We start from the raw sequence: 15,667 nt of genomic DNA, 5'->3' as shown, positions 1-15,667 counted from the left end.
TGTAACCCTCCCAGACCCATTCCCCTACATTTACCCCTGACTAATGCACGTAACACTATGGACAATTTAGCATGGCCAATTCACCTAATCTGCACATTTTTGGATTGTGGGAGGAAACCTGCACAAACACAGGGAGAATGTGCAAACTCCACACAGACAGTCGCCCAAGGCAGGAATCAAACTCTGGTCCCTGGCGGCGTGAGGCAGCAGTGCTAACCACTGAGCCACCGTGCCACCCAATAAGGATTATGAAAATTTTAAATTGGATGTGCTGGGATAGTGGGATGGCATGTATTGCCTGTCTCCACCTTCACATGGTAAGATTAGATTAGATTCCCTAGCATGGAAACAGGTCCTTCAGACCAACAAGTCCACACCAACTCTCCGAAGTGTAACCCTCCCAGACCCATTCCCCTACATTTACCCCTGACTAATGCACGTAACACTATGGACAATTTAGCATGGCCAATTCACCTAACCTGCACATTTTTGGATTGTGGGAGGAAACCTACACAAACACAATGTGCAAACTCCACTCAGACAGTCGCCCAAGGCAGGAATCAAACTCTGGTCCCTGGCAGCGTGAGGCAGCAGTGCTAACCTCTGAGCCACCGTGCCACCCAATAAGGATTAGGGTTAGCCAGTGACACCAAAATCCCATGATTGAATTAAGAATAAACATCATAGGTTAGTGAATTAAAACTTAAGATCTTTCACCTTTTTTTGTTGCAATAGCTGCTGTGATGAAAATCTGGGCTTCAGTGCCATTTTTGAGTTGGGTGATCTTGTAAATATTCAAGTTGATCAGGGTTAGAATTACCAATGTACTCTCATCCTATCAAGTGCAATATTGCCAAGGCCTTCCTGATTGGTTGTAAAATGAAGTGTAGTCTGTGACTTTGAGCATGTGTCTTTTATCAAATATTGTCTTATCGCTGTAAAGAGAGGCAAGTCCTTTCATACAGAGTGAATTGTATTCAACTTTCTTCTAAACAAAAACATTTTGAAATTTTAAATAATCTTTCATAAATCTTTTAACCTTATCAGTTTGGTCAGTGTTGTGAGGGGTATACTGCACAGAACAGTGCACGGGTGTAGAGGCGAACAGTTGGAGGATGAAGAGCGAGGTCTCAAGTAGGGCAGTAAGAGACCATGCTGAGTGGGATTGTTATGGGGAGGTGGTGTGGGGTTTGAGTGATACAGTGAAGGTGCCTGAACTGCTGTGCTCTTCCAGCACCACTAATCCAGAATCTGGTTTCCAGCATCTGCAGTCATTGTTTTTACCCAGTAAGAGACCATGCTGAATGGGATTGTTATGGGGAGGTGGTGTGGGGTTTGAGTGATACAGTGAAGGTTGCATCAAACAATCCAGTTAACACAGCACATGTGCCCAAAGACAGCGATGAGATCTGTAGTACCTGTTGCCTATTCCAGTGCAGAGGTAGGAGGTGGAATGTTACAATACCCTGAAAAATCAACTGTAAAACCCTGCCCTTAATTTGCCATGCCTTTGTAGTGACCTCCTTCAGCTTCATATTTCTACCCCTTGTTTCTCATCCTTGTCACTTTGGGATGCTCTACCAGCTGTACCTTCTAGATTTCCTTCCCAACATCCCTCTGCTTTGCCTTTATCCTTCCCTGATCGCAAAACCCTATTGAAAATTATTAGTCAACAAATCTTTTGACCTTGCCCCCAGTTTTATTTATCCTGTTCTTTCCCTCTTGGTGGAGAAACTGAGGACTGCAGATGCTGGAGATCAGAGCTGAAAATGTGTTGCTGGAAAAGGGCAGCAGGTCTCTGACCTGCTGCGCTTTTCCAGCAACACATTTTCAGCTCTTTCCCTCTTGGTGCCTACTTCCTGAATTTCAAGCAGTCTACAGAGGTTATTGGATACTAAGAAGGAGCTGCTTCTGTTGCTATAGTCTGCATTGCACTTGTAATCATCTAACTTAGTAAAAACACCTCTAGAACCTACTTTTTATTGCAGTATTGAAACCCTCAGGCCTTGAAGGCCTGACACCTGTGCTGAGTTAGCTGATGCTCCAATAAACATTTACTTTTTAGTATCTTTTGAATTTGGATGATGCCACGCAGAATCCTAGGCCTCCAATATGGCAGACAAAAAGTTTGTGGCCATTAAGAGCTGGTGTGTTGCTGCCTGCCTTATTTGTATTGGCGAAACTATGGATTTCCAGAATCCAAACCTGAAACACCCATTCGGACCTCCTTTGCTGCATTTAGGAAAACAGGCCTAACAGGTAAACCTTATCAACAGCAGAAAACGGCCTAAATACAGTGTGATAGATATTAATTCACAATGTAAACCTCTACATTTGCTCTGTTAAGCAGGAATGATTTTTTGTTTTGTCTCCTCATCTGCTACAATCACCCATATCAAACGTGCCACTGTTATTACCAAGGATCTCATTATAATGAAGGTACAACTTAAAATGCTATCCATGTGAGCAAAGATTGAGAGGATAGAGATGACACAGGAACAACCTCTTAGAGGTCTCTAGGATTATGATAGGGTTGATGTGGAGAAAATGTTCCCACTTTAGGTAGATAACAAATTTAAGGGCTGTGTTTCAGAGAATAGCTAATTAATCCTGTTAGGAACTCTGAAGAAATATAATTTCCTAATATGGAACTCATTAACCACAAGGATTAACTGAGATGGATGTAACATAGATGTATTTAAGGAGAATCTGGACAAATATAACCACAAAGGAGAAAGAGCAGTATATATAAATGGAGTTAAATTAGCAAATATGGGGCAGGAGGTTCCTGTGAATTATAAGCAGACTTGGTGGACCAAATATTATTTCGGCTGCAAATACCTTGGTTGACCATATTGATCTTTTTCTGTGTTTTCAGAGCGGTTTAATGTTTACTTGATGCCAACACCAAACTTGGACATTTATGGCGAATGCACCATGCAGATCACACATGAAAACATTTACCTGTGGGACATCCACAACCCCAGAGTGAAACTTGTTATGTGGCCACTCAGCTCTCTCAGACGGTATGGAAGAGACTCAACTTGGTTCACTTTTGAGGCCGGCAGGTAACCATACTATTGAACTTACTATCTGTGTAACTGAAGTCATTAATGATCGCATTACATGTTCATTATGGCTAAATTGCTGTAATCTATATCACCATCACCTTCTGACTAATTAAAGATGTTGTCTAGAACCTGTTAGTTAAAACATATCAAACAATGACAAATATTAATACATTTACAGGAAATTCACTGCCCCAATTTCCACAAGAATTTCCATCGCCCATGAGGAGGGACTTTCTACCCAGACTTTCATCACAGCTGTACCTCAGAACTCTAAAGCCCCACATCTCCGATACATACAGGGAAAACCACTTCCAGTTTTACCCAATCCTGGTATTGCTGTGCAATTCCAAAGACAGATTCCACAATGCACAGACATTATATGAATTTACTCAGGGATTTTTGTAGCAGATCTAACATTTGCCCAGGAGTGCAATTCATGAATAAATCAGCTGGATATCAAAAGTTCACCCAATTCCTGGAAAGTGCTACAATTTTATCCATTGATAGGATATGGGCATTACTGGCTAGACTAGCATTTATTAGGTAAAAACAATGACTGCAGATGCTGGAAACCAGATTCTGGATTAGAGTGGTGCTAGAAAAGCACAGCAGTTCAGGCAGCATCCAAGGAGCAGGAAAATCGACATTTCGGGCAAAAGCCCTTCATCAGAAATGCAGGCAGAGTGTCTGAAGGATGGAGAGATAAATGAAAGGTGAATGGGGGTGGGGCTGAAGGTGATAGGTCAGAGAGGAGGGTGGAGTGGATAGGTGGAAAAGAAGATAGGCAGGTAGGACAAGTCACGGGGACAGTGCTGAGTTGGAAGTTTGGAACTGGGGTGAGGTGGGGAAAGGGGAAATGAGGAAACTGGTGAAGTCCACATTAATGCTCTGGGGTTGAAGTGTTCCGAGGCGGAAGATGAAGCATTCTTCCTCCAAGCGTTGGGTGGTGAAGGAGCGGTGGTGAAGGAGGCCCAGGACCTCCATGTCCTCGGCAGAGTGGGAGGGGGTGTTGAAATGTTGGGCAACAGGGCTTGGTGTGCCTGTCCCAGAGATGTTCCCTAAAGCGCTGTGCTAGGAGGCGTCCAGTCTCCCCAATGTAGAGGAGACTGCATTGGGAGCAACAGATTACATTACAGATTTTACAGATTACATTACAGTGTGGAAACAGGCCCTTCAGCCCAACAAGTCCACACTGACCCGCCGAAGCTCAACCCACCCATACTCCTACATTTACCCCTTACCTAACACTATGGGCAATTTAGCATGGCCAATTCACCTGACCTGCACATCTTTGGACTGTGGGAGGAAACCGGAGCACCCGGAGGAAACCCACGCAGACACGTGGAGAACGTGCAAACTCCACACAATCAGTCGCCTGAGGCGGGAATTGAACCCGGGTCTCTGGCGCTGCGAGGCAGCAGTGCTAACCACTGTGCCACCGTGCCACCCACAACGGATACAATGATATTGGTCGATGTGCAGGTAAAACTTAGGATGTGGAAGCACATCCGCCAATATCATTTATTGTATCCGTTGCTCCCGATGCAGTCTCCTCTACATCGGGGAGACTGGACACCTGCTGAAAATGTGTTGCTGGAAAAGCACAGCAGGTCAGGCAGCATCCAAGGAACAGGAGAATCGATGTTTCGGGCATAAGCCGAAGGGCTTATGCCCGAAACGTCGATTCTCCTGTTCCTTGGATGCTGCCTGACCTGCTGCGCTTTTCCAGCAACACATTTTCAGCTCTGATCTCCAGCATCTGCAGCCCTCACTTTCTCTTGGAGACTGGACACCTCCCAGCAGAGCGCTTTAGGGAACATCTCCGGGATACCCGCGCCAATCAACCACACCGCCCTGTGGCCCAACATTTCAACACACCCTCCCACTCTGCCGAGGAAATGGAGGTCCTGGGCCTCCTTCACCGCTGCTCCCTCACCACCCAATGCCTGGAGGAAGAATGCCTCATCTTCTGCCTCGGAACACTTCAACCCCAGGGCATCAATGTGGACTTCACCAGTTTCCTCATTTCCCTTTTCCCCACCTCACCCCAGTTCCAAACTTCCAGCTCAGCTCATCCCCACCCCCACTCACCCATTGTACTCTATGCTACTTTCTCCCCACCCCCACCCATCCTCTCAATTATCTCTCCACCCTTCAGGAACTCTGCCTGTATTCCTGATGAAGAGTTTTTGCCCGAAACGTCGATTTTCCTGCTCCTTGGATGCTGCCTGAACTGCTGTGCTTTTCCAGCACCACTCTAGCCTAGAATGGCATTTATTGTCCATTCTTAATTGCCCAGAGAAAATTAAGAGCCAACCACATTATTTTGGGTCTGGAATCACATGTAGGCCAGACAACACAAAGACAGCAGATTTCCTTTCCTACAGGACTCAGTGAACCAGATGGGTTTTTACCACAATCAAATAAATTTACACAGTAGCAATTAGACTTATATTTTTACTCAGAGTTTTATTGAATTCATGGCAGGATTCAAATCCATGTTCTCAGAGCATTAGCCTGACCTTCTGGATTGCTCATCTAGTGACATTACCTCACTTCCTCACAATGCTTACCGTTCTGCTCTCCCTCACCATGTACGATGTTCGCTACCTCTGGCACCTCAAATGGTGCCCGCTTCCTCAACACCACACTACAACTACTTATCATCCTTACCCCCATCCTCTCCCCCACTCCATCTCTCCTTTTACAGCCTCCCTCTCCTCCACCATAACACCACACTGCATTCGGAGCTTATACCCTCCTCCCCTCACCATCTGATGTTTGTTGTGTTGGCTTCACTGTATTGAGCTGGTCTGCTCTACCACATTAATGCTGTATGATCAAAGTGAAAATGTGCCATGTTTTCTTTTATCTTCAGTAAGCTATTGATTGTAATTGTGGCATGCTAAAGTATAATTATAAAATGGATTGAGACTTTCCAAGCACTTTATTTGGACTCTACCGATTATGGAGGTTTATAGTTAAGCACTTATGAAGTCCATTTATTGTTCATGAGAAATTCCATTGGGTTTTCCCAGAAACTGTCCAACCTTAAGAATGTCATCAATGGAGAGCAAATGTAAATAACTTCTATATAAAGTGATGAAGCTGAATTTTCACACAGTCTCCACAGATTGTTGCCCTAACTTTGATAGAAAGAATATAAAAACCCTAAGATAATGAAATGAATTTCCACAGTGGCCAATTGGGATAACCCTTGCCTGAATTCATCCCCCTAGGTGGAGCTAAAATATTAAAAGGGTAGTAATGAGTCTGGAATGGTGAAGATACAATTACACAGTGTATGTGATCAATGTGTCATTGTGTAACATTAATGGAGCGCTCATTTGCAGTAATCTGATCCATCTGTTGATGATGAATGTTTGATAACTGCATTCACATTTCAGCAACAGGTCACTTATCTCCCTGGAGCATTGGCCCAAACAATAAAACCAAATGGAGGTTCATCCATTAGGAATGAAACTAAATAAAAGTATTAGACTGTGCCCTATAAAACATTTGCCTTTTAAGGGTTCTATCATACAAAGGAAGTTATCTCAATGTTTATTCCATATAGAGCTATACTCTCACCAACTTACTGGAAACTATTGCTATTCAGAGGCAATTCATTTAAATTCTGACTAGTCACAGAGGTGAATCATTTTTTAAAAACAACTTTTTCCTGTAAAGCAAATTGAATCAATGAATTGGCAGTAAATTTCTGCTCTTATATTTGCTGGAATCAATTTACGTCGATACTCTTCACCATTTTTAAGTTTGAAGCTGTTTTATGTTCAGTTAATTACATAATCTACAAATATGTTTAAATCAATAAAAATTAAATTAAGCCATGGCAAAAATTAAATCTAATCATTGGCCCATCTTTCTAAAGAAGAAGTAGGAGAGGCAGAAGGCATTAGGTTTGGAGCTATTTTGAGTAGCTTGTCATAACTCTGTTTTGTCTCTATATAATCTAGTGAATTTATGTTTAGAATCAGCAGGATTTACATTATTTGGTTATGGTTATTGCCCAATTAGTTAGGAAACAGTATTTTAATCAAACTGGAGAGGGTGGAAGGATTGTACAATTGATTTCTTCATATTATTCTCGTGCAGCCTTTCCACTTATTCAGGACTTTCATAGAATCAGGAATACTTCATGGCCGTTTAACAATGGCAGGAGGCACCTGGATGCAAAGGGTCCTCTACTCTTTACACCCCATCAGTCCCGTTTCCCCCCCCCCACTTTTCATTAATTATACAAAGGTATTAATTATACCTTTGTTTCAAACAGGTCTGCTTTTTGGTGGAAGGGGAAATGGACAATGTGATTCATAGATTAGGAAATCTGGAAGTGGAGCCATTTAAACTTGCCAATAAATTCAGACATTCCACTTTTGTTGGTCCAAGAGCTTTAACTCATAGTCTGAGAGTCTCGAACTGATTGATTGTCTTAATGTAAGTGCTCTATTACGGTGGATGAGGTCTATTCAAGTGTTTGATCTGATTTTTTTTAAACTATCTAATGTGAAATGGAGGGATTAAGCTTCCATGAGTGCTATAATAAAAGCTCTGCTGGACTGCTTTGGTCAACAGGCCATCTGGTATAGTTTAGGGGAAAATCCAACCTCAACTTTTGAAATGGCATTCTAACCAACCTGCTTCATCACTAACCTGCCCCATGTCTCCTTGAGACTTGCTTCCAGGGTTAATGGGGTCAGTTCTACTCTTGCATTCAAGGGGAAATTATAAAGCAAGGCAATCGACTGAGTTGGGTATTTTCACAATGGGGCTGAGAAAATCCGGCCCTTACACCAGCAAATAGAGGAAATTATGCACACCAGTGGTAGAAACCAACTGCAATAGGGTTAGGGTCTTCCTAAGTCTCTCAAAATTATATTAAATTGGTTGTTGTTGCACCATTTGATTCACACTGGACATAATTTTTGGACTTTGAGCTTTTAATGATTCATTGCAAAACAATTAAGCAGTGTTAAATCTTTCCTTGTTAGCTGTCAGATTCAGCATTTTCTCTGTGAATATCATTTTTCCTTTTTGAAACTAGCAAATGAAAAGATGTTTTTCAGACGAAGTCATCCTCATTGAAAGGAAGATATTTACTTGCACACAAGTTTTTGAACGTATCTGAGGAGGTGTGTTTTGTATCTACATTTCACCAAGGAAATCTTTCTCTCTGTCCAAATTGTGCTCCTGAATTATATGCCACCTTTCTGTATGAACAGAGTAGCAGCCTGAAGGTGCTGTTAGTTTAAGGAGTACATGCACAATGATAAACCTGTTCCTAAACCCTTTGATGTCAGTGAGTGATATGTCAGTAAATCATAGTTTTAAAATGATTGAGTTGTGTTGTAATGGTTCTTGCCATCTTTGTCTCCTGGTAAGTTACACTTATTTATCACCTATTTATTCATTCATCACTGTTTAAATCTAAACAAAGTTTAGGGCAGCATTGGTAGCTCAGTGGTTAGCACTGCTGCCTCACAGCACCAGGGTCCCAGGTGCGATTCCAGCCTCAGGTGACTGTCAGTGTGGAGTTTGCACATTCTCCCCGTGTCTGCGTGGGTTTCCTCCGGGTGCTCCGGTTTCCTCCCACAATCCAAAGATGTGCAGGTCAGGTGAATTGGCCATGCTAAGTTGCCCATTAGTGTTAGTGTTAGGAGGAAAATGGTTCTGGGTGGGTTACTCTTCGGAGGGTCGGTGTGGACTGGTTGGGCCGAAGGGCCTGTTTCCACACTGTAAGGAATCTAATCTAAAAGTCTGATATTTTACTGACAGTCATCGCCCAATTGATGTATTCTCCATAAAGGTTAGGTGAATTGGCCATGCTAACTTGCCCGTAGTGTTAGGTGAAGGGGTAAATGTAGGAGAATGGGACTGGGTGGGTTACAGGTCGGTGTGGACTCGTTGGGCCGAAGGGCCTGTTCCCACACTGTAAGTAATCTAATCTAATCTAATGTCACCATTAGTCGGAGTCCACTTGCCAAACAACCAGTATTTTCTTCTCGTAGAACATACTATGTTGTACCCCTTTACAATGGTATTTCTTGCAAATGACGAATGAGTGCAAGACAGAAAAATGGTCAAAATATGTTTTCACAGTAATACATAAGTTTTGCACTACCAAACAACTATTTAAATTTATATTTGAACATATTCTTGAAGAGGAATGATTTTAAATCATTATAAGTGCCTAGTCAGTGTTACTAGTTATTGGTATGGTCCCAAAACAAAATGTTCTTGCTCCCGGAAGTATTCTGACTGAACAAGGATATCTCATAATGAAACACATTTACTAAGTATGGTATGGCAAAGAAAACTGCCTTGATTTAACTACTCGCTGTACAAAGAATTTCCTATTTCATATTTCTGGAGATACATACGATCCTAAAGTGTAAACTTTTGGGCAACTACTTTTAAGATTATTTAGTAAAATTTTGTTCGTATTAATCCTGGATTGCATTATGGGAACAATATTATAAAGTGTAAAGTAATTAAATTCTCCTACAAGCAAACATAGTATTTTGAAATCCAACTAGATATAAATGTAGCTTATCTAAACAAATATGCTAACAGTATACTCACAATCAAATTATAAATCATAGTTTTGCTTGTCTCAATAGCAAAGAGATTTTATCTAAGATCTGCCCTATCTGCTTGGTCTATGATGGTGCGGTGTGACGATATTACCTAGAGGCCAGGTTTAAAGAAAGTCCTTTTGTTTGGAAACAAGTTTACCATAGTCATTTACCTTCGCATCAGTTAGCGTATGCTTTCTTGTCCTAATACCCTTAATCATAGCAAGAAATTTCAACTACTTGTGTAGTTCGACCATTTTCCCCACTCTTGGCAAAGATGAAAAGTTTTCATTTTTCTGGCATAAATCTTCAACAGTGATCCATAAGAAGATGTGTACATCACAGGTTTTCAGTTGTAAGCTCAATCTAGAATATTTGCCCTGCTATGAGATACAATGGATAAATTGTAATTGTTAGCATTGAAATAAGCAGTAAGTGTGTAATAGGTTCATAAAGTCAGGAAGTATGGGATACAGGGAGACTTGGCTATCTGGATTCAGAATTGGTTGGCTGACAGAAGGCAGAGTGGTTGTAGATGGAAAGTATTCTGCCTGGAGGTCAGTGTTGAGTGGAGTCCGCAGGGCTCTGTTCTTGGGCCTCTGCTCTTTGTAGTTTTTATAAAATGACTTGGACGAGGAGGCTGAGGGGTGGGTTAGTAAATTTGTAGATGACACAAAGGTTGGAGGTGTCATCGATTGTATAGAGGGCTATTGCAGACTGCAGTGCAACCTAGACAGGATGCAGAGCTGGGCTGAGAAATGGCAGATGGAGTTCAACTTGGATAAATGCGAAGTGGCGCATTTTGGATGGTCGAACTCAAATGCTCGAACTCGAACTCGAATCATAAGACAGGATTCTTTGTAGTGTGAATGAATAGAGGGATCTGGGTGTGCAAGTACATAAATCCCTCAAAGTTGCCACCCAAGTGGATAGGGTTGTTAAGAAAGTGCATGGTATTTTGGCTTTCATTAACAGCGGGATCGAGTTTAAGTGTCGTGAAGTTTTGCTGCAGCTCTACAAGTCCCGGGTGAGGCCACACTTGGAATATTGTGTCAGTTCTGGTCGCCCTACTATAGGAAAGATAGGCTTTGGAGAGGGTGCAAAGAAGGTTTACCAGGATGCTGCCTGGACTGGAGGGCTTGCCTTATGAAGAAAGATTGAAAAAGCTTGGATTTTTCTCTCTAGAGAGAAGGAGGAAGAGAGAGACCTGATCAAGGTATACAAGATAGTGAGAGGAATAGATAGAGTCAATAGCCAGAGACTCTTCCCTAGGGCAGGATTGACAGATACGAGGGGTCATAGTTTAAACATATTAGAGGAAATGTATAGAGGAGACATCAGAGGTAGGTTCTTTACGCAGAGAGTTGTGAATGCATGGAATGTATTGCCAGCTGTGGTGGTGGAAACAGAGTCATTCGGGACACTTAAGCGACTGCTGGACAGGCAAATGGAGAGCAGGGAGTTGAGGGGTGTGTAGGTTAAGTTATTATTTTTACATCAGGATTAAATCTCGGCACAACATCGTGGGCCAAAGGGCCTGTTCTGTGCTGTACTTTTCTATGTTCTAGGTTGTCACAACTCTTTGTGACCTGCTCTCTTGGACGATCTTGGATAGTGTAGATAGCATTGATCCTGGGTACCACGTACTTCGAGGTTTGATACACTGCCATCCTTTCAGGAGGGTGTTGAGAGTATCAAACAGAATAACTGTTTCAAGTTTAATTCCTACAGCCACATTCTGCTTCACCTATCAAGGAACAAGGGGATAATCCATATATGGAAACCTCCATATTACTTCACCTTTCACTTCAATTTTGCTTCACGTGTCTTATCTCTGCTTTTCTCTGATTTGTCCTTCAACTTTGTAAAAGCCTGCAAAAGATTTGGAATGGCACTGATGCAGAATTTAACAGCGTGGGCAGGTTTCATTCAAGCAGGCTTCTGTGTCTGAAACAGTATTAAACTTTAAAAAAAAAGTTACCACTCACACTGAAAAACGCATTATTGTAAAGACTCCTCAACAGGTGACAATGGCATTGTAGTAATATCACTGGAGATCCAGGAACCCTGACCAACAGTGGAAAAATGGGTTCAAGTCTCACCATGGCAGCTAGTTGAAATTAAGTTCAATTAATCTGGAACTGGAAGCTATTCCCTTGAAAGCATCATCAGTTGTAAAAACCCATCTAGTTCACCAATGCCTTTGAGGGCAGTCCCTGTCCCTATCTGGTCTGGCCTACATGTCACATGTTTGATAGTGATGTGCCCCCTGAAGTGACTCCCTAGCTAGTGTTATTCTCCTCCTTCTATCCTCCCATTCCCAATCACAAGTGTTCTTTCATCCTTGAAGTAGCAACGTATGCTGTGCGCTGTTAGACAAGTGCTAGCCAGCATCCAATGCTCTTTGCCATGCTTCATTTACACAGTGAGAATGAGTGTGCTCAGATAAATATTCATTGAAAAGAGTAGGTGCAGGAGCAGAGGTCATACTCCAGTCTGATCATGTTCTCGCCTCACATAAGCACTTTTCACTGGAAAGCAGTCAGGAGGGGCCCCATGTACTCTGAAATGAATTGTAACACTATAATGCCACCTCAGCTGGGATTGGACATCTGAGCACAGATAGTGATTAAAGCAGCAACTTTACTTGGCTGAGCTGACAATGGATGGTCCAGTTATCCATTAAATCATTGAAAGGATTCAATAATAGACATTACACTGTACTTCTGGTGCTACCTTAATTTATACATTGACAGCAATTATGATGTTATTGACTGACTGTTTTCATGTATATGAGCTGGAATGTAGAGCCAACTGCATACGATTAGCACAGTGTTAAAGAATGGGTTAAATATTTATGACTTTTTGGGACTAGCCTGTCAATAATTTGTTTTGATGTAAAAATTGCAGATATTTTAAATTGTCAATTTCTTTTTCCTAGTGATGAAAGCTGTCAAATTATCAGATCAGTAAATTTAACAAGCAAGTTCAGAGTATTACAATCCCAGATGAGACTGCCAAATTATGTTATGATGTGATTTGGGATCAATAACTTGTTACTGAGTTTGAGATTCCAGGTATTATTAAGAGAATAAAGCCAACAGATCTCTCAGTTTTGAACAAATAAACTTTTTGATACAAATTATTTATTTTTTCTTACTTTGTGTGTGTGTGTGTAAAACCTCACAACTTGTGCTGTAATATCCAACATTAACATGAGGTAAATATGAGTATCAGATGATCTTTTGTAAAACACCCTACAGTCCACCTTGGAAAGATGTGGTTAGGAGCGATCACATAGATTTCTTAGAACCTTACCAGACACTTGTTGCCATGGTGAGAGACACAAAATCTTTAAAGCACTGTCTCCTTTAAAAGAGATTCAAATTCTTTACTTTCAAAGATCTAGCCTTGAAACCTCCTCAGTATCCACCCATCACGGGCTGTGCCAACAACTGCTCATGACCCTATAGCTCAGTCTCTTGTTCTGAGATTATATTCCACTGTATTCTAGAGGCAGCCCTTTGGCACCTACACACAAGCTGAATTCCAGCTTTTTCACAGACAGCTCGCTTCACTAAACTGGCACTGTCAGTTTCTCCAAGCTTCAATATTTCTTAGCTATACTAAGCAAATACCTTGTGGACTTTCTTCACTCCTGCTGTCAGCTACCAAATGGCTCCTGGGACTTCAATGAGCCACCAGACTCCTCTAAGTCATTCCCAGCACTTTTGTTGTGTAGAGATATTGTCTTTGACTACTTGTGTCTCTTCAACGTGGGACCAGCAACCTTTGCTGCCTTGCCAACTCCTCAGAACTTCTCCCAATCTCTGACTGCCTGTAGCCTGATACCACACATCCTCTGCAGCCTAGACTTTTTTTTTTCCTCCTGTTTCTGGCCTCCACATAGTCACATATCTTAACCTTCTGAATTACCACAGGTCCCATGCTCAGATCTCTTGTTGCATCACCAGCACATTTATGTACTCCTGTCTGCAGCTACCTAAAGAGGAAATGAGAACAGTGTGCCAAGCATACACACTCCATCCCGCTCCGCACATATACCAGCACTTCAAGGGTATCCAAAGAATTAGAGACACTAGCATCCACAGAATGCTACGGATGTACTGCAACAAATCTCCAGAATCCGAAAGGTCATCTTATAGTACGAGGGCTTAGTTTCATTGTGAAATACTGTTAGCTTAAAAATCAAACAGCTGTTTTAAAGTGAGTGTATAGCCTTGTAGGCATTATGGAAGATTTAAGGGTCTGTTTCAGTGTTGTTAGTGCTGGGAGGAAGCTATGTTTAAAGGATGAGAAGATTAGCATATACCCATACTTTTCCACTCTCCCTCATTGCCATGTAAAGCTTCCCGTTGAAACAAGACCAAGTCTGTGCTCCCTGTGAGTCCAAAGAAGAAGCCCTCATTGAAATTGGGACAACATGTCTTTTTACTAAGCCATTTGATCTAACTCTTGCCAAAGTTGCTGTCTCGAGAGACTGAGGAAACTTAACCCAAAAAAATTTGTTTAGTTCAAGCTGTACTTGAATTTTAATTATCCAGCTATGAATAATTTAATGCTTTCTATCAATGGCAACTGATCCACTGTGCCGGATTACTGCCCACGGATTGAAGACCAAAATCTAGTCAAGCCAAAGACAGAGTTTGTATTCTGTAGCCCTGCCAGCAAGTTTTTAGATTAGATTCCCTATTGTATGGAAACAGGCCCTTCGGCCCAACAAGTCCATAACAACCCTCCGAAGAGTAACTCACTCATTCCCTTACATTTACCTCTGACTAATGCATCTAACACTATGGGCAATTTAGCATGGCCAATTCACCTGACCTGTACATTTTTGATTTGTGGGAGGAAACCCACAAGACATGGGGACAATGTGCAAACTCCACTCAGACAGTCGCCCGAGGCAGAATTGAACTTGATATTGAGAGGCAGCAGTGTTAACCAATGAGCCACCGTGCCACCCCGGTCTGTGGAGAAAGTTGATGGTGACCCTCTAGTTTGTATCAGATTAATTGATTCTAGTTATCTTATTTCAGCTGGCTTTAGCACTTGAGTTAAAGAGGAGAAAATAAACCATAGCTTCCTTTCCTGCTCAATGCCGAGAAATGTTGCTCGAAAAGCTAGAGGGTAGCTCGAGTTGTAAACCGATTGAAGGTGTAATGCCTTTTATTGTTGAACAGCCTGATGTGGGTAGCATGTAAGTGTACCAATTCCACTACCAAACTCCGCCACATCTGCTCCCAGGAGGACCAATTTCACTACCGAACAACTCAAATGGCCTCCTTCTTCGAAGACCGCAATTTCCCCTCCGATGTGGTCGACGATGCTCTCCACGGCATCTGCTCCGCTTCCCGCACCACCGCCCTTGAACCCCGCCCCTCCAATCGCCACCAGGACAGAACCCCACTGGTCCTCACCTACCACCCCACCAACCTCCGGATACATCATATAATCCTCCGTCATTTCCGCCACCTCCAAACAGACCCCACCACCAGGGATATTTTTCGCTCCCCATCCCTATCAGCGTTCCGGAGAGACCATGCTTTCCGCGACTCCCTCGTCAGGTCCACCCCCCACCAACCCAACATCCACTCCTGGCACCTTCCCCTGCAACCGCAAGAAGTGCAAAACCTGCGCCCACATCTCCCCCCTCACTTCCCTCCAAGGCCCCAATGGATCCTTCCATATCCGTCACAAATTCACCTGCACCTCCACACACATCATTTACTGTATCCGTTGCACCCGATGTGGTCTCCTCTACATTGGGGAGACAGGCTGCCTACTTGTGGAACGTTTCAGGGAACACCTCTGGGACACCCGCACTCAACCAACCCAACCGCCCCGTGGCTCAACACTTTAACTCCCCCTCCCACTCCTTCAAGGACATGCAGGTCCTTGGCCTCCTCCATCGCCAGACCCTGACCACACGACACCTGGAGGAAGAGCGCCTTATCTTCCGCCTAGAACCCTCCAACT

The 15,667-nt window shown here is 42.7% G+C and overlaps 1 protein-coding gene across 1 annotated transcript in view; it reads left to right on the top strand.

The window, feature by feature from the left end:
• The window catches only part of LOC122549140 (docking protein 6-like), a 415,351-nt gene that overhangs the window by 352,194 nt on the left and 47,490 nt on the right, over positions 1-15,667 (top strand). The window contains exon 5 of the mRNA XM_043688473.1: positions 2,879-3,068. Within this exon, the coding sequence (XP_043544408.1) occupies positions 2,879-3,068 (190 nt within the window). The remainder of the gene's footprint in view (positions 1-2,878; positions 3,069-15,667) is intronic.

The sequence above is a fragment of the Chiloscyllium plagiosum genome, chromosome 4 (genome assembly GCF_004010195.1).
Source record: "Chiloscyllium plagiosum isolate BGI_BamShark_2017 chromosome 4, ASM401019v2, whole genome shotgun sequence".
NCBI classification, from domain to species: domain Eukaryota; kingdom Metazoa; phylum Chordata; class Chondrichthyes; order Orectolobiformes; family Hemiscylliidae; genus Chiloscyllium; species Chiloscyllium plagiosum.
Note: the sequence above shows the minus strand (reverse complement) of the source record. Positions and strands in the feature narration are given on the sequence as shown.